This window comes from Papilio xuthus, unplaced genomic scaffold (assembly GCF_000836235.2).
Source record: "Papilio xuthus unplaced genomic scaffold, Pxut_1.1 DF827870.1, whole genome shotgun sequence".
NCBI classification, from domain to species: domain Eukaryota; kingdom Metazoa; phylum Arthropoda; class Insecta; order Lepidoptera; family Papilionidae; genus Papilio; species Papilio xuthus.
The window spans coordinates 1,996,841-2,017,287 of record NW_013530779.1 but is presented as its reverse complement, the minus strand read 5'-3'; the positions used below and the strand labels follow the sequence as shown (position 1 = coordinate 2,017,287).

General features: G+C 34.5%; 1 protein-coding gene across 1 annotated transcript; it reads left to right on the top strand.

Annotated features, from left to right (window-relative positions):
- Nucleotides 1-1,268: 1,268 nt before the first annotated feature.
- LOC106115240 (glucose dehydrogenase [FAD, quinone]) lies at nt 1,269-7,220 on the top strand. The gene is made up of 4 exons (XM_013308565.1): nt 1,269-2,061; nt 3,685-3,842; nt 4,393-4,507; nt 5,675-7,220. The coding sequence occupies exons 1-4, from the start codon at nt 1,396-1,398 to the stop codon at nt 7,004-7,006; spliced, it is 2,271 nt and encodes a 756-aa protein (XP_013164019.1). The 5' UTR covers nt 1,269-1,395; the 3' UTR covers nt 7,007-7,220.
- The last annotated feature ends 13,227 nt before the right edge of the window (nt 7,221-20,447 follow it).

The window sequence follows — 20,447 nt, the reverse complement described above, 5'->3', positions numbered from 1 at the left end:
CTAAACAACACTGAGTTAACTATGGGGTAAAATACAAACAAATTTAGATGACTCACTACAAACGAATTAAAGATGTTTTAAAGTACGCCATAACATGGACCTTCCTTTATTCGAATTATCGCTTAGTCCTTACAAAAAATTTCTAATTTATAGGATTGGAAAATGCACATCAAGAACACGCGATGCTAAACAATTGAGGATACGCATGTTTCCATTCCATCAAAATATTTGCCGACATTCGCGGCAGTGATTAAACATTACATTGTAGAGTTCCAAACTTGTAATAAATTTCGATTCTTAGGCCACACCTATGGTTCTTTATTTTAATCGATAAATGAACGCATGGTTGGGTACAGTATGTTCTACGATGTTGTGCATATAAAACTAGGAATTACAATAATCAAATGTCATGACTGACCTACCATAGAACAATAAGGCAAAGCATGCTCACTGGAGCACAAGACATTCTGAAACTGCCGCTATTTAATAATATCCGCAATGATCTATTGGTTTACGGAAGTGTTGACAGCCATTGAAAAGTAAATATCAACATTATTCTAGTCACAAGCATGTATAATTAACATTAAATCAATTTTAAATTAAGTTGCCATGTCCTATTGGATATTTGGATTCTTAGAGCGTCGGTGGCTTAGGGGTTACTTGACTTGTAATCTGCAGGTCCTGGGTTCGAATTTGGCCATGCACCAATGTTTTTCGATTTTCGAATTACATATTAGCCGACATTCTTACGGTGACCGAAAACATCGTGATGCAACCTGCACATGTCTGCGAAGAAATTTAAAGATATGTGTGATGTCAACCCGCACTGGGCTATGGTTGACTATGACCTAGTCAACCCTAACTTAGGGTAGGCTCCGAGTCCCTCAGTGGGGTCTTATAATGAGTTAATGATTTGGACTCTTCTGCCAAAATAGGCTCTGAGTTCAAATGAAAAGCTGTTAAAGAATGGACGTAAAAGCGACCTCACGAATAACATAACCTTCATTTAGGTATTAGCAAAAACCATAATATGTACAATAACAACCGTTACCATAAAATTAGTATTTTTATTTCAATAATAATATAATAACAAAACATATGTATTTGTTTGAAAATATTATGATCGTATTATCATTATAATTACCACAGTTCACATAAATGTTGAAGTTTATTTTTCTAAAGTTATTGTAAAATTCCATCTTTATCTCGTGCAATGATGATATAAATCAAGTATGATAAAATCAATGTCGATTGCTTCATAACAAGCAGTGAATTAAAGCAGCAAAGAGGTCGGACCTGTGAGAAATATTAGACCACCATTCTTACGCGAGTGCCAGTGCAGTAAAGACAGCGGCGGCAATTGTAATGCTGTAAGAAAAAAGTGGAGATCAAAAAATGGCCAACCAGATCTGGACACCTCCTGATATAAGCCCCGTCTGTGGAGAATCCGTGGCACCTATTCGACAATGCTCCGAAGCTGGCTTCATGTATTTGGCATTAGTTGCTCGATTGTTTGGAAAATCAATGGATTCAAAATACAATATACCAAGTAATCCATTCGCTAAATACCAACAAGATGGTTATTTAAATGGCTACGCTTTCGATGCACAGGCTAAAGGAGAATACAATTTAGGTGTAACTAAATCAGGACTGGACACATTTGGATATTTCGGAGCAGAAACACCGAGGAGTGGACCGATAACGAATTCAGATTTATATGGGTATAAAAAGGAACATACTAAAGATTACAACGCTGAACAACCGTACACTGGCACTCAAAGTTACTCAACTGCAGATTTTTATACAGGACCAGAATTTGAGTATGAGTCAAAAACTTTTGCCAATCCCTTTGGACCGTATTATACAGGGATACGAGGATACAATGAACATCGTGGTTATGATAGTGAATCAGATTATTCAAACAAAGTGTTATTACAAGAGGCGAAGGATAAGAAACGAAGAAGAAAAAGGAATGCTGAAGAATACGATTTTATAATAGTAGGCGCAGGATCAGCTGGATGTGTGGTTGCCAATCGTTTATCTGAAGTTAAAAAATGGAAGGTAATTATGTTTTTGTTCTTTCTATATTCTAGTGTTTGTTTTTAAATTCAATACTGAGAATCAAACCAGAGACTCTGTATTTCAACCTTTTCCAATGTATTCTTAACATTTAATGCGACGAAATTTTTTGTAGCAAAAAAAACATACTTACGTAATTTTCTCTAAACTAGTTCAGTAGATTTTTTTTAGGTTAAAATATTTATTTTGGTATTACAGTTAGAAAGTTTTTGTTGATATTATAAGTGAAATCTCAACATATTATAACAAGTCACGCCACGGGGTTATGAAAATTATGAAATGACCCAATTATTTGCAAACAATAACGTACAATGCGACAATTACAACATGCCACTCAAGTTTCTATCGTCGCGTAAATTGCTTTTATTTTCTAGGCTTTTTATATCTCATTATCCATAGGCTGTTTTTATACATGAAAAATTATTTATAAAATATCGGTTTTGTATTATTAGTTTATATTTTTTTTTAATTTGAAGGTTAAAAAAACTAAACGTATCAAACAATCTGAAGTGTTAGGACACACAAATAAATATGATCGCATGTTATCTCATTCCTCAAAAATAGTTAAAAAGACAAAAAGGAAGATGAAAAATGATTGATTTCGTGCGTACGGAATCTTAAATCTTACTAATACTATAAATGTATAAATGCGAATGTCTAGATGGATGGATGAATGTTTGAAGGTATCTCCGGAACGGCTTAATCTTGATGGAATTTGGCATTGATGTAGAACATAGTCTGGAAGAACACATAGGCTACTCATTAAGTTTTAAGTACTCGTGGGGGACAGCTAGTATATTTATAATGACTAATTAGATACTGGGACCATAATTTCAATAAGCCTTTCAAAAGTTCTACCAACATTTTCACTTGTTAATCCATATTGTTGCCTTATTGTTTTATCGTGCACAATTCTTTTATAGGTTTTCTTATCTTGGGAGAATTCTTAGTAATGGTTCTTGAGAACAATGTTGAATTTTCCATTTTGTGCTGTGATCACCTACTTCCAGTATCGTGGGAATATTTACACTTTCGCTAATTATATTAGTGTTGTTCCTATTGGAAGTGAATGCTAACATTATATCGACATTCATATCGAAAAAATCTTAAGTCTTTTTAGTATCGAACCTAAAAGGAAAAACTGAACCCTTATAAGATCATTTTGTGGTCCGTCTGTCAAGACCCTTCTTTCTTAGGAACTCGTTAAGTTTGAAACTGGAATTTATTTGTTTAACACTAACAATAATTTGTGGTGAATCAATAACAACACTGATTTTAAATTTTTCTCCTATTAAAACTGGAGCTGGTTACAATTTATATAGTAACCTAACGCTTTTGATGGTAACGTCTTTTTTTGTTAGTCTCTTCAATTATGTCTTATTTTAAGTTTTCATTGAGGAACAACATTGAAATGTTCTTATCTATACGATTATAACAGAATGGAATTTCGATGTAGGAAATTCAAGGTTTAAGGTATTCAAGACAACAAAGCACATTGTTTTGTAATGTTTTAGGGTCATTATAATATTAAATCTTGTAAGTCCTTTAACCGTGTTTTGTATTACATATGGGATACTATGGTAATCCATTAACGTTTTTCTTAAGATATTATTATTGGAAGCTGGGCCGGAAGAACCTGACGTGACCAGTGTGCCAAGTTTCGCGCCTACATTAGGCAGTTCAAGTATTGACTGGATGTATCGTACGCAACCAGAAGAACTAACCTGTCGGGCGCAGAGAGGTCAAACTTGTGCTTGGTTCAGGTAAAAATATAACCAATATTATTAATATTTTCATAACCGTAAGTAAATATGGATTATTTTTGCATCGAAAATTGTTTGGTGATGTATTTCATTTTATTATATAAAAAGTTAATTTGATTGTTTGACTTTAAAACAGTGCTTTGTACACTTTTTTATTTTTATTAATATTTATATTATATTTTTATTACATTAAAAATATATCTCGTTGCGTCCCGGAGGCCTAATTTAGTCCACTTTCCCTTCCCACCCTTTTCCTTATAAGGAAATGATGGGAAGTGGAAGTCTATTTTCCGGATGAGAGGATGCATGGAAAGGGATAATATTTGCTTTCTGTCCATCCTCTCCTCCGTCGATTAAAGGTTGGCAACGCATATGCAATTGCGTATGTCTATGGACAACGGTCACTTCGCTATTTCAGCGATTTCAGGTGGCTGCTAGCACTTGCCACCTTCTGGAATAAAAAAAAACGTAGAAAAATAGCTTTTTTTAAAATAAAATTGGATTAAATAAATATTTGATGATTCTTCTCACTATTTTTATTCATTTTCAGAGGAAAATCTATGGGTGGTTCGAGTGCTATTAATTACATGGTTTATATGAGAGGAAACAAAAGAGATTATGATACGTGGGCGGAAATGGAAAACTACGGTTGGAGTTATCAGGAAGTAAGTTGACATTATAATAAATTTGTACAATGATAATTATGGTTGGTTGAGCATTGTGGCAATCGATGGAGGACGCCTACATCCAGCAGTGAATAAACTTAGGCTGACTATGATGATGATGAATTATGGTTTCTGTTTATTCTCCTAAGCCTTTACTTATAAATGGGAATTCACTGGATAGGATAGGATAGGTTATGTCGGAGAGAAGACTTCAGTTGCATGTTTTTTGTCACCCAGTCAGATTCATGGCTGGAAGCTACTTTTATATAGGCGAACGGGGCAAACGAGCTGCAGATCCTCTAATGTTAATTGATCCGACGCCCGAGAATACACAGATGCGTTTGGGGCCTCTAAAAAAGTGGTATGCTGTTCTCTTGAAGGGCTCTAAGGCGTAGCTTTAGGAACCACCGCCGAGGACAGAGTATTCTACAACGCGGCTATTTTAATAAAGCTTCCAATAATAAAGAAAAGAATAATAAGTATATACACCCTCTAAAGCTTGTGTATACTGTATTATCAATCTGCCTGTTGGTGGAATACACGCGTTCAATTAATATAATCCCTTGTCATAGATTGTCTGGTTGCAGAACTGTATGCATTCGAGTGATCCGATTAACACGCGTACATCTATACGATGTCTGATAGGCCAAAGCACCTTTGATAGTATCAAGTGTTGCTTGTTAAACAGAAATAATAATCTTTACATGCTTAATTTAACAAGTCATCATCATCAGCTGACTATACGTCCCCACTAAGGGGCACGTGGTAAACTCTAAGTTAGGTGTGACTTGGCCTTAGTCAACCATGCTGGTCCAGTGCAGTGACACACATATATTTAAATTTCTTTGCAGATATTTGCAGGTTGCAACACAATGTTTTCCTTCACCGCAAGAACATCAGATATACAAATACATATGTAAATCAAAATGAGATTCGAACCCAGGACTTGCATATTGCAAGTCAAGTGCTTAACCCCTAGCTACCGACGCTCTTACAATTTAACAAATAATCCCTTGAAAAATCACATGGTATTATTACAGCGTATTAAAATATAAGAACTAAAATAATATTTAAGATTTTTTCATCATTCAATCAAGCAGAATTAAGCGTTGGGTGAGAAGTATACTTCATATTAATATTGCAGTAATCATTTCTGTTATTTTCCAGGTACTGCCGTATTTCAAGAAATCAGAAAATAACCAAGACATTGAAGCCCATAACATTCACTATCATTCAACAAGTGGACCATTAAATGTCGAGAGATTTCCTTATACAGATCTTAATGCACTTATGTTGGTGCAAGCTTTCAAAGAAACAGGGCTTGGTGTTACAGATTTTAATGCAGAACATCAAATTGGAACTGATATAGGACAATCAACAGCTAAAGATGGTGAGAGGATGTCTACCAATGCAGCATTCATACGACCGATTAGAGGGAAACGACCCAATTTGAAAGTTATAACTAACGCACATGTAACAAAACTTATTATTGATCCTATAACTAAGAGTACATCAGGTGTTTATTATATAAAAGACGGAGTAACTCAGGCAGTTTATAGTCGAATGGAAGTTATTTTAAGTGCCGGAGCTCTTAATTCACCAAAAATTTTAATGCTATCAGGAATCGGCCCTAAGGAACATTTGGAAAGTTTGCGTATACCAGTATTAGCCAATCTACAAGTAGGTCGTAATCTACAGGATCATGTAACAACAGATGCATTAATTATAGAACTATCAAATAAAACGTCCACACAAGTAAGTGGTAACCAATTATTGGATGAAGTAACAAAATATAAAAATCAACATGGTACAAAACGTGGACCATTAGCTGCTACGGGTTCCTTAAATGGGATCGCTTTTATAAAAACCGAATACGCGAAGGAACATGCACCTGATATACAGTTTCATTTTGATGGTGTTAGCGTGCAAGATTTGTATAGTGATCCAACTTCTTATTTAGCTTCGAGAATCTTTCCTTTATCTTTTTATAATGGCTTAGCAGCTAGACCATTATTATTAACTCCTGACAGCAGAGGTTATATATTACTGAACCATACAGATCCTGTTTTTGGTCAACCGTTAATTTATTCAGGATTTTTCACAGCTAAAAACGATATAAAAACACTCGTAGCTGGAATGAGGTACGCAACAAAATTAGAAAATACAGAAGCATTCAAGCGAAGTGGTGCTAGATTTAAGAGAACACAAATTAAAGGTTGCGAACAATTCTTATGGGGAACTGATGAATATTTTGTTTGTCTTCTAATGCTTTATACTTCAACTATATATCATCCAGTGGGTACTTGTAAAATGGGTCCAGTTTGGGATCGAGAAGCAGTTGTCAATCATAGACTAAAAGTTTATGAGATAGATAAGTTGAGGGTTATAGATGCTTCTATTATGCCAAAAATCGTCAGAGGTAATACAAATGCTCCAACTATAATGATTGCTGAGAAAGCTAGTGATATAATCAAAGAGGAATGGTTATATGAAAAATGAGAAATTAATGCACCATATTAGAGCAAGTTAGAAGTAGATAATATAAATATAAGGAATTACCCTGCTAATTTACAGAAACTTTTTGAACTAATGTTTATAATCAAAATAGCGCACGAGGTAATATGTAATTGTTTAATTTCAACCTTTGGAAGGGGACAAGAATTTTAAAGGAACAACGATGGAGTTAAATTGAGAAACGAGTACATAGTTTTTTGAAGAATATAATTTAGAGTAACAATTGTATATCTATGATATAATTTTGAATTATAATGTGCCACATGATATTACAGTTCTTGATAATTCTTAATATCAATAGTAATTAAAACAAACTTCATACTTTTATACGCATTCAAGTGATATATCGAAATGAACATTTTATTTTTATAATAAATATTTTTTTCACTGACACGATTTTTTGAAATTTTATTTCTAATGTTTTATTATGTGCCAAGTAGCACAAATTAAATTCCGCGACCGTAAAACATTGATGAAGGGGGAGAAACTCCGCGCTTAGTCTAAGTTTGCGCACCGCAGACCAAATTCTAGTACTAGTCTCCTTCCCATCTTTTTCCTATAGCTATGAAGGGGAAGTAGATTTTACAGATATTGGGCAAAATCCTATTTCTGTATATCCTCTTCTCTGTCGATTAAAGGTAGGCAACGCATTTGCAAATATGGATGTCTATGAACAACGGACACTTTGCTGTTGTGGTGAATTCTGGTGACTATTTTCTTTACAACCTCATACAATGAATAAGAGTGTTTCATTTGTACCAAAAATTAAGTGTTGTAACATTATCTAACATAATCGTACTAATATTATAAATTCGAATGATTGAATGGATGGATGGATGTTTGTTTGAAGGTATCTCCAGAACGGCTGAATGGATCTTGATGATATTTAGCATACATATAGAACAGAGTCTGTAGAACACATAGGCTACTAATTATGTTTTTTTATCACCGTGCGAACGGAGCCGTGGGCGATAGCTAGTTTAAAATGTTTCCAGTATCTAACGATGTTTTTCCACATCATCGTTTCCCACGTCTAAGCCGTAACAGAACACTTAGTGAGTGATTTATAGGTTTCGTCCTCGCGAGTTTATATCCATTTTGTGCTACGAAGAAAGGAGGTTTAGTGCGAAAATTCTATCTATAAATCTTAATCTATCGTCTAAATTCAAAGTCTGAATATGAATATGAATTATTAACTATGTTTAGATCAGGAAGATTCTCAGTCTTCCGCTACCTTCATGAATGCCAACATAAATCGCATAATCAATATAAATATGTATTGTTTGATCCATACAAATTGTACGATTGTTTAATCGTATCAATTGGTGTTTAATACTATTGCACCGCTGACCCAATGTTCGCAATCTGGATATGGTTTTAGCACTAGTTACATTAACACGACCCATATTTTGGTATTCAATTTCCGATATAAATTCGATAAAGAGTTATGAAAAATTCTAAAAAAATGAGAAACGATAAATTACGATTGGTGTAGAAAAATTCGAATTAAATAGTAACAAATAAAATTAAATAAATAACTACATGATATAATATTTATAGAAGATATTTTATACCCTTAAGAGCTTCGTTGTGAACGTAATAAAACAGTTGGTGAGTGATTTATTGGTTCCGTCGTTGTGATTTAGTGTCTATTGTGCGGTATTAACAGAGATACAGTTCAGTGTGAAAATTTACTATCACAAATATACAATAATATGGTTACCACAAGAAAAAATCTAACTAGTAATAATAATACAGGGGTCTAGGCTCCGAATATCATTTTGTCCCATTCGGCGTCGAGACCCTTGGTCCGTGGGGTCCTAGCGCTTTAAGACTTTTTAAGGACATTTCCAAAAAAATAATCGACATCACAGGGGACCGAAGAGCTGGCAGCTACCTCGGTCAAAGAATTAGTTTAGCTGTACAGAGGGGGAACGCTGCCAGTATCTTCGGGACCTTGCCTAAAGGGACTCCTTTTATTAACATATTTTAGTTAATTATTCGGTTTTTTTTTAATTTTATTTTATATCATAGATTTAAGACTTTATGTATTCATAGAAATAAGGATGTAAATAAATAAATTTTACTAGCAATAATCTAATAAGCGAATACCATACGTTAGTACAAAGTAACTGCAATTGAAACCCACAGTTATTTGAGTTGCATCGAATACGAAATTCGATAAGAGAGATTGCTTCTAGCATGTTCTATGACTGCTTACCTTGGGTGTTCTTGTCGATCGGCCTACCGATCAATCGGCCAAATGGGATTATATTTGTGATTTTACAGGCTCAATCGCCCCAGTGAGAATTAATTTTTGACTTATTGAAGACAGGTTGATCGGCCCAACAGGATACAGTTCCCATTGGGTTCATAGAAGTAAAACAAAATTCTCATTGTGCCGATTGAGCTGTAGGCCGATCGGCCTAACGGGAAACACCCCTTAGTTTATCATTGTCGAAAGACAAATACATTGTTATCCTTTTTATTCCCTTGACCTTCTCACTTTTAAAAGAGAACATTCCTTTGCATTTAAGTAAATTGCTTTCTATCAATGCAAAAGGCAACGTAGAGGCAATGCAAAAGGCAATATTAATACCGTTTATTGACACTTCAAACGTACATAGTCTATCGGATTGGTAATTATGCCGTTTGTAGCTTTGAAATTCGGTCAAATTGTCGCTTAATGACAAAGGCATTTCGAACATGATGTTATAGTCCGACAAACTTATCTGACCCGGTGGAGATAACTGAATCTAAAATACAATAGCTCATGAGTGCTTCCTGTCAACATTTTATACTCAGACGTTAAAAGAAGAGTCTGAATATATACGAATCATGTGAGCGTCATTTTTTTAATTTTTTAACCGCGAGTTTCTGAGGCCAAAATCTATATCGTCATCCTTGTCTTCATCTTTGATAAAACAGAGATAACAATATATTTTATGCGGGGATTTTGGTCTCTGAAACCCACAGTTAGTACAACAAACCAACCAACATTTACAATATTTAGTAAAGGTTGCTTGAATGAAAGAAAATATCATTTGGGGCTACAATATTTTAATAGGAAGTACCATAAATCTTAAAGTAACCCTGACCCGACTCAGAGCATAAAATGGATGGGCTGTTGGGAGTTTTAATGTAGTTTAAAATGTGTCGTATATGTTACCTCTAGAATTGTCTCAAGTAGTTTGTTACATTTTTAAAGATTGAAAAACTTAATTTCTATAACAAAAGTTTCATTTGGATACTAAATAACTTGTTAATTATAAAAATCAATAAATCCGACAGACTGTGGAAACTTCGGGGAAGAAGACGAACTTGTCGACACATAATAAATTAACAACATAATTAAGTGATGTCTTAAATCTATTAAATAAAATATTAAAAAAGGAATAATTACGTATAATATATTATAGAAAGCAGTCCCTTTAGGCAAGTTTCCGAAGATACTGGCAGCGTTCCCTCTTTGAATAGCTAAACTAATTCTTTTGACCTTGGTCTTCGGTCCCCTGTGATGTCGATTAACACATAAATTGTACGAATCAATTCAGTCGTAATGGAACTCACACATATAAACGCACATTTTACTTCTTACTAATATTATAAATACGAAAATTTTGATGGATGGACGGATGGTTGTAATAAGTAATCTCCAGAACAGATACACGGATGAAATTTAGCATAGTCTGAAAGAACGCGTAGGTTACTATTTTTTTTTAATTTCCCGCAGACGGAGTTGCGGGTGACAGCTTGTCAACTAAAACTTATCAATCGGATAAAAAACAAATCACCCAAAATGTGTTAAGAAATATGTTCAAGCTTCAAATTGTATAATAATCTTGACACTGTTATGAATAATAGCTTTCTTACAAGATGTTATAAGTAGGAAAAATATCAACCAAGTTTTCAAACTTACATTTATTGAACACCGAAGGAACATTTAAGCAGCTGAAGACTTACTCAAACTTATACGATCTGAACTTTCGAGTTCGCTTTTCTATAAACTTCGAAGATTACGTAAGTTTTGAAAATGAAGCGTTGCACTTTATGATGTAACTTTATTTTGTGTAAATAACATATATCATGTTTTAAATTGTGCGATTTATTTTACGACTAACAATTGTCAAATTTATACCAAGCCTATAAACATTGTATCCTTTAAAAATCAGCTCTTCGTCGCACGAGCGTTTTTTTTATCGCGCGTTAAAAATCGTTCGAATAAAATATACGTATTTCTATATATCTAATTAAAAATATGCATCCAAAGTTCAATATATGTGCGCAATTTATTAAATCAAAATTTGAGTGACATTTTTTTTATATTGAACTATTTATATTCTTTTTCATATTAATTGCAATTGAAAAAAATCGCTACTATAAGAATATATTTTCGACTATACCTACATATATAAGCTGTACAATGCTAGTTTAAAAATAAATTGCCTCGAAGCCTACGTACGGCACATACATTCTTTGAGAGTTCAATTCTAAAAGGAAATTGTGCTTCTGTCCAAAGCACAAAGTACAAGTGGATCTAAACTATTCCGTTTCCGGTGGATGATAGAATTTATATAAAGTGCTCTGTGATTTGTATGTATTATACATCGCTTTAGAATATTCAAATTGTCTTCCTGAATTATAAAACATTTTTATTTAGATCTTTAAATAAGATAAAACATTCGTCGACTACAAAATTATATTAACCCTTTCGTAGCCATGGTATACAAGATAATCGTCTGTCTTAAATCCCTAGCGAATAAGTTACTGACTTCCTTACTCAGAGTTTATTTATTACTAAGTAAGTCCCTTAGTTTTTAATTTTCATATCTAGCCTTAATGAGCACTAAACTTGGCAGTAATATTAACAATGTAACTAAGCTATGACCTTCTTAATTTTGTTGTATAATAATTACTTGATATGTTTAATCTAGATCAGTGATTCTCTTAATTAATTAACGTTGGTTTCAGGTGTCACCTGTATAATGTTATTATTATAACAAACATATAAACCACTGAGTAGGATATCAATATATGATTCAGTTAGGTATATTCATTTCGCACGAGATACTGAGGCAGAGTAGTAGACATTGAAGTACTGCTATTGTTAAACCACTTATTATCAAAAAAACCCTCGTGTGAAACCAGCATTAAGGTGATGCCACACAGGCGGCGCGGCTATGTTATTTAAAACTCGCAGTCACACGCGACTCCGTCCGCGCGGAATTACAAGATACTTAATAAGTAGCCTATGTGTTCTTACAGGCTATGTTTTACATCTTTTTTTTCCAGAGAGGAATGCTTTATGCATACTCCGCGCCCCGGGGGGGACGCGGTAGTTATGTGGGATTCTCCTCCATTGCGGAGGCATACCCACTAAACCTCTCTGTTCCTCCAACGCATCGGGACGAGACCACGGGCACGCTTTCGCTCTCGTCCGCGGCCAATGTTTTACATCTATGCTAAATTTCAGCGAGATCCATGCAACCGTTATGACGATATCTTGTAACTAACATCCATACTATCCATCCAAACATTCGCATTTATAATATTAGTACGATAATTTGTACGTACGTATGTAGTATACAGTCGAGAAAGCAAAGTAAAGCTTTAAATGAATCTGACATCTATACTAATATTATATAGCGAAGAGTTTGTTTGTTTTCTTGATTGAACGCGCTAATCTCAGGAACTAATAGTCCGATTTAAAAAAAAAATAAATTGTTGGATAGTCCATTTATAGAGGAAGGCTTTAGACTATATAACATAACGCTGCGACCAATAGTTTTTTTTAATTCCGCGCGGACGGCGTCAAAATAACAAATGTTTTAATATTTTAAATTGTACGTAATAGTGCGTGAATGCTTTGATATAATTATGTTTATGTACATTTACCTTCCGCTTCATTAGTTTATTTATTATTAAAACAATGAATGTTATGAATTAATTCTATTTCAATTAGTTAAATTTACAATATAAGAGAATAGGATTGTTGTTATCAAAGGGAATCCGTGTATTCTTAGGGAATAACAAAACAGACTGACATTTTTTTCATAGTTATTAGCCCTTGGTTCTAAAGTGTAGCATGGCAAATTTAATAGTGAATGACCTGCTTAAAACATCGATTTTTTTTTGTTAATAATATATAATTGAAATTTGAAAAAGGTATAAAGCAATTGTGCAGTTCTTATTTTACTAATATTATAAATGCGAATGTTAAGATGGAAGGTTTGTCTCAAGTCATCGCCTGAAAAGCTGAGCGGATCTAGATGAAATGCACACATATAGAACATAGTCTAGAACAGTCTTTCCCAAAGTGGGCGATAACGCCCCCTTGTGGGCGCTGCAGGTCTCAAGGGCGGTAAGAGACCAAGAAAGAAAATGGGGGCGCTGTGTAGAGGCCTGGGGGTGATTTGTAATTTTATTTAGCTAGGAGGTCTCTTAGACAAAAACTGCATGAGCTCTTGACTCAACAACAACTAGTGAAAAAATATTTATTCTCAAATTGGGCAGTACACAAAATAAGTTTGGGAACCACTGGTCAAGAAGAACATAGGCTACTAATTATAAATATATTTCTTTTAATTCGTCGCGGACGAAGGCGTGGGTGACACCTAGTTTATTATATTATGTCCGTCGTACCAAGGTTACGTTGTTGGATTTTGATGAAATGATAAATTTGACCTTTTATAATATTATCCAAATTGAAGATACGTTAATAAAATATACCAGTATTAGACAAAACGAAAATCATGTCAAAACATTTTCATATTTCCAAACTCCTATAGGTTACGAGCTAAGCATTTATTTATCGATAAAACGATTCAAAGCTATAATAAATTCTTAAAAGGATATTTGGTATTCCGAGTAAAGCGAACGTATTTGCTAAATATTTCCTATTCCGTCGGACGGTACAAATTGATACAAATTATACTCCACCTTTTATTACACTGCGCTTTGCTGTGCATTTAAATTGCAAAGTAGGAATTCATTACAAAGCAAGTATTTCTTAAAGATATATTTTTAAAGTAAAAATTGTTGGGAAGATAAAACCACACTGCACCGGAGTACCGGCGCAACACTAGCCTTATTAAAATGTCAACGTTTATGTCCCCTCACTAATCAATTTGGCACGTGACTTTGTAATGTAAGCGTGCCATTCGCGCCAAAGGATTCTAACTAATAATGTCTAAAAATATATAATTTTTAACAGTGTTAGAGCCTGCTTTAACATCTTCGGACGAATTGGCTTGGCTCGTCAGGTGAAATACCATGACCACACAGAAGACAGGCGTGAAGTGGAAGCTATTCCGCGTTTCGTCTGATGAGTATGCGTCCCGGAGGCCTAATTTAGTCCTCTTTCTCTTCCCACCGTTTTTGTTATAAGGAAACGGTGGGAAGTGAAAGTGGACTTTCCGGATGAAAGGATGCATGGAAAGGGAAAATATTTTCTCTCTATGCATCCTCTCCTCCGTCGATTAAAAGTAGGCAACGCATATGCAATTCAGTATGTCTATGGGCAACGGTCACTTCGCTATTTCAGGGATTACAGGTGGCCGCTCGCTCGTTTGCCAACTTATGATATAAAAATAATAATAATAATACTGACCTAAATTAAGCTAACGTACATATCTAAATCCTAACTTCTAAGCTCGAGTCTTCTCTTAGTGAGGATTGACCAAGCCTCAGTCAACCACTCTTGCCCAATGCGTGTTGAATAACTTACATCTTTGAATTTCTTTACACATTTGTATAGATTGCACAACGATGGTTTCCTTTGGTCTTAATATGTCAGATACACTACATATGAATTTGGAAATGAATAAACACATTGGTATATAGTAGGGCACTAGACCGGCAAAAGTTCACTGAGCTGACAGCCAACCTCCATTAAATGGAGAGGCACCTTGAGAGAGATATCTCAGGTAAGGGATCGAATCGGTACTTACAGATTGTAAGTCAAACTGACTTTCCTTTTGCCACACTATTATATTACGTGTGTGCTTTATATGTGTCATGTTTTATGTGTGTGGTAATAAATATTTTTTTCAAGCTTAACCCCTAAGGCTTCGTCGCTCTCATCCCTAGAATTTCCTTTAGTAAAACAACGTGTTTATGAATAATGCAGTTTGCATAGACCCTGAAAATTCGCAAAGAATATCTAAAAGTTGTAAACCTAGATAAATATTAATGACATTATCAAATCAATGTGACATAAATTGTACGTCAGAAGAAATCAAATCCCATACGGCTCCGATAAGTCACTTGAGTGACAAGAAAATGGCCGCGCTCACAATGCGGAGCTATTTGAGCGTGAAATTGAATACATCCCTGGATTTGTATCGAAATACAAATAACATAATATTATGATTCCCTCAGTTATGTGTGACATTTTATGATGACCAACTGTCGCCCGCGACTCCGTCCGAGCGGAATTAAAAAAAAAGATTAGCCTATGTGTGCCTATGTGTGTGTTTGTAAATTTTTGAGCTATGTCTTGTAATGTTATTAACAGAAAAAAGGGTAAAGAAAACTATGGAGACCTCAACTCGTATATTAGCTAAGAAAATTATATTAGGTGATGATGGTATAAAATATAATATTATACTAGGTGTGGCCAGCGACTCTGTCCGCGCGGAATTTAAAAAAAAATTAGCCTATGTGTTCTTCCAGACTATGTTCTATATCTATGCCAAATTTTATTGTTATCCGTTCAGTCGTTCAGGAGATACCTTCAAACAAACATTCATCTAAACATTCGCATTTATATTATTATTAGTAAGATTACTAATACAACCGGAATGTTAGTAGTTTTTACTAAAAACATTCATATACATATGTGTTTTATTATACTCGTATATATTTGGGTCTGTATTTATGTCAATTCCATTGTGCCTCTTGGAGCCTAAAACTAACCGTAGCTTTCTGATACCGATATCAACCTTTAAAACATATTGTTAATTTAGATTAATCAAAGATAATGACAAAGATGACAATATGTTCGATACAGAGATTTTGGTCTCAGAAACCCACGGTAAATTGATTTTGATGAGTGTCATTTCATTCGTATTTCTCCTTTGAGAGTCACTTAGATACAGTATGTTTCTTTTTTGTTTGTTTAATTAACAAATATAGTGTGTTTTCTTTTTGTGACCACAAAAAAGATAAATGTATTTTTTCTGTTATATTTTCATTTGGTGAGTATCTTTTGATCAAAATACCTGTCTGCTATTTCAATAAGTCACTTAGGTGATGGCAAAATAGCTGACCGAACAATGAGGGCTCGTTTGAGCGTGAAATTGAATGCGTTCGCTTCGCACTGATGAAAAAAAGCAACTCAATATTCTGAGTTTTCTAAGATCATAGATTTAAAGTTACAAATTTCGAACACTCTGTATTATATAAATTATTTCGGAAAAAGATAAAATTCTAAAAGTTAATTATCCACATCCATAGATTAGTTTGATGAGACGTCTATTTGCAGCGGTCACATTAGAGGGCCTAGCACGAATATTTGCGATAATTGTCTTGACGCCATCGAAATTATGTCAAAATGTATGAAACTTGTTAGTACGCTCGGTAAAGACGCTGCACAAATTTTAATACAATAGTGTCGATGGACTTTCTCTAGATGATTCGTGTTAGGCCCTCAATGCTTTTGACGATACCAAGTGGCCTCTTGCTTGTTTCAATAAGATTTAATGATAATAGAATAGAATCCTTTATTGCAACAAAAAAGTACACAAATAATCTTTATATATATAATTCTTCTGTGAGTGTGTATGTCACTGAACTTCTTTCAAACGACTGGACCGATTTTGATGAAATTTTTTGTGTGTGTTCAAGGGGATCTGGGAATGGTTTAGATTCACAATTTTGTCCGCTGGACAATGTTTTTTAATTATTTTTTTATTTATTAGTAGTTGTTGATTTTGGAATGTTTTACATTGGATCCGACAGACGGCGCTACCATCATTAATTCAAATTAAAGACGTGTAGACAGGACAACGTCTGTCGGGTCCGCTAGTATAATATAAAATAAACATTCAATAAAATATCACATTGTGACAAAAGGCGGCAAGCTCAACAATGCAGGGACGGCCAAGGCATTCATGCGCTAGTTTTCAGCTAGCCTCTTCACACACGAAGTATTTCCACATAGGTGCTAAGGTGAATTAACGTTACCACTGAATTTTTTAAGATCTAAGATGTTTGTGCATCATTTAACATATATTCTCGAAACTCAGACCATATCTAATAAATGTAAACTTAAAATTATTAAGTTAAGTTTAAGTTAAATTTAAAGTATCAAAGTTGTAATCTGTTGTCCATATATAGCTGTAGGTAAACATTAAGTTGAACGGAAACTAACGCGAATAAACTTCGTTTATCTCTCGTCGATGAACGTGCAAATCAGCTTTTAACTTGTTTTACTTTAGTTGTGGGTATCACGGTAACGGAGTAAATTGCTTTACATTTAATACATACCACAGACAAGATCTAGCAACGCAAAGTTATAGAATTTTCTAACCATTGGTTTCTGAGATCAAATCTCTGTATATCGTGATCCTTGTTAATCTTTGACAACACGATTTTGTTCTCGGAAACCCACAGTCAGATTTTTAAGTAGGATATTCAAGTATGTACTTTATATTTGTACAGGTTAATAAAAAACGTAGAGACGAATAGAATCTTCTTGAACGAAACAAAATATAGATGTCATAACTCATCTAGACATATACGTCAGGGGTTGACCAGAATGTACTTTCTGTGGTAAAGACACTTGGACAAATTAGTGTCCTTCAAGCGTACATCTTTCTCAAAGGTTGGCAAGGCTTTTGCAGTTTCCCTAATATTGCAAATGACAACTACATGGTTCCCCCTGCTCTGATCAACAACAGGGGTGGGGAAGTCGAGGCGATGACCTTAGGGGGCAACCTTCTTATGTTGCCACGGAGGGAAAATCCCATATAACCCTGTCTTCTAACCTAAAGGCAGGTTATCTTTGAAAATTACCCTGAACTCAAACTCGAATTGACCTATCCATGTTACTTTTAACCGGCGATTCAGTGACGACGTTTTTATGCGTCACTCGTAAATTTCTTATTGAGGATACGAGTCCACTTTAGTCCGTAAAGTTCTCATCACAATAAAACTTTATTATTCCACGTAAAAAGTGTAAACGTTATATTTTGAAGGTATTGCCTTGTTTCATATTTTGATGGGTTTTGTGTTGAAAAAGTGTACGAACAAAACTAAATTTTGTTTTGACAGTGGTAGAGCCCGCCTTAACATCTTCGCACGAATCGGCCCGGCTCGCCCGGTGAAATACCACGACCACACAGAAGACAGGCGTGAAGTGGAAACTATTCCGCGTTTCGTCTGATGAGTGTGCGTCCCGGAGGCCTAATTTGGTCCTCTTTCCCTTCCCACCCTTTTTTTTGTAAGGAGAGGATGAGAAGTGGAAGTGGACTGTCCGGATAAGAAGATGCATGGAAAGAGAAGATGTTTTCTTTCTGTGCATCCTCTCCCCCGTCGATCGAGGGTAGGCAAAGCATATGCAATTGCATGTGTCTATGGGCAACGGTCACTGCGCTATTTCAGCGATTTTGGCCGCTTGCTCGTTTGCCACCTTATGATATAAAAAAATTTACACTTAAATGAAGGCGAATTTTTTTTTCTGGCTCACTCATTCTTCTTGCTATAACCCCCCCTCGCCCCTCTCAAATTATTTCGCTAAGGAACTACTTAATTAGCTATTTCGACTCTGAATGTGTTTATTAAATTGACTACAACATAATTAATTTAATAAAAAACAACAAAATGATGAAGAATAAAAAACAAAAGAAAGTAGAGAAACATTAAAAGACGTGGGTTCCTGAGACCAAAATCCCCGTTTAAACCATATTGTTATCTTGTTTTATGACATGATGTGGATGACGATGTTTTATACAGAAATTTTGATGTCAGAAACCCACGGTAAGTAGCTTAGGAGTCTAATAGCAAACTGGTAAACGATAGTACGTTTTATTTTATATCAGCTTAAAAATATTTTAAGAAATCAAGGTTTCATTTTTCTTCATATTAAATATATGAAACATGTTTAAAATATCATCAAAACTTTAGTCAAATTAATTTAAATATGTCATCCTCACTGCTTCTTATTTAAAAACTAATAAAGTCATTCACATGTAAAGTGTATGGAAATTATTAATATAACGTTTAAATTGGGACGTCAAAGAACGTATGATGAGTACAGTCCAACGATCGGCCCAACGGGAAACACCAATTTTTACTTTTTCACTCTCTCTCTCTCTCTCGCTCTCTCTCTCTCTTTGCTTAGCTTGTATCCCACAAAGTCTAGGGGTCAGCTTCAATCAGTCTCCGCTTTATCTTTCTAATATGAAAAATACATTTAGAGTAATGGAATAAACAATATATTGTTTTTTAATATACTAAAAGTTCGATAAATCTAACAACAACGACAGAAGAGCCCGCAGAATTAGCTGCTCCACGAATAGAATGCACAGCAGAAATGCCACGACCATACAGAAGACCAAGGTCAAGTGGAGGTTATACCGCGTTTCCGCTGATGGTGCGTGGCAGAGACCATTTCTAGTCTCTACCACCTTAATAACCTTTATAGCGAGAGGATGGAAATTGGACTCGGCAGGGGAGGCGACACATTGAGAAATATATTTATTTACGTGCCTTCCTCTGTCCTTTTAAGCTTGACAAAACATCGAAAACTTGTTGGACATGTCTAAGGGCGACAGTTACTTCGCTATTTTAGCGAAATCCGATTGCCTCTTGGTCTTTCACCATCCTGTACTATATTTAAAATATACCTAATAGCTAAAAGTATGTATAAATATGTATAAATATATTTTATAGCTTTATTTATTAGATAAATATGTTTTCACTCTCTTCCCAATATAAATCAACAAGCGTGAAAATAGTACAATAGCACTCAACCTAAAAGGCTTTCAAACCTGATTCGCGTTTATAAAAACATGTTAAATGATTTGTTCAACATAAATCTTATATAAATTTCGTGTCACGATGTATGTTCGTGATATGATATTATAATAATATTAATAATATATCTTTTTAATATAATATGTTTTGTATATATGTATTATATTAGAAATGTGATAAATAAATGTATGATTAATAATATTATAAATCCGAATGTTTAGATGGATGAATTGTTGTTTGAAGGCACAACGGCTTAATGGATCTCGATGAAATTTGGTATACATATAGAACATAGTCTAAAAGAACACATGGGCTACTAATTATGTTTAATTCCACGGCGACGGAGTCGCGGGCGACATCTAGTGCATAATAAAGTACAATTTAAGCAAGGACTATGCATCTGCATTTTCCCTAGTGTTGCGAACATCCAGCAAAAATCGAACCATTC

Excerpts from the sequence above, each read along its gene's own strand:
- LOC106115240 (XM_013308565.1), top strand. The coding sequence starts at position 1,396 with ATGGCCAACCAGATCTGGACACCTCCTGATATAAGCCCCGTCTGTGGA. Across the intron at positions 3,843-4,392 it reads CAAACTTGTGCTTGGTTCAG|AGGAAAATCTATGGGTGGTT; the intron begins GTAAAAATATAA and ends ATTCATTTTCAG. Across the intron at positions 4,508-5,674 it reads ACGGTTGGAGTTATCAGGAA|GTACTGCCGTATTTCAAGAA; the intron begins GTAAGTTGACAT and ends GTTATTTTCCAG.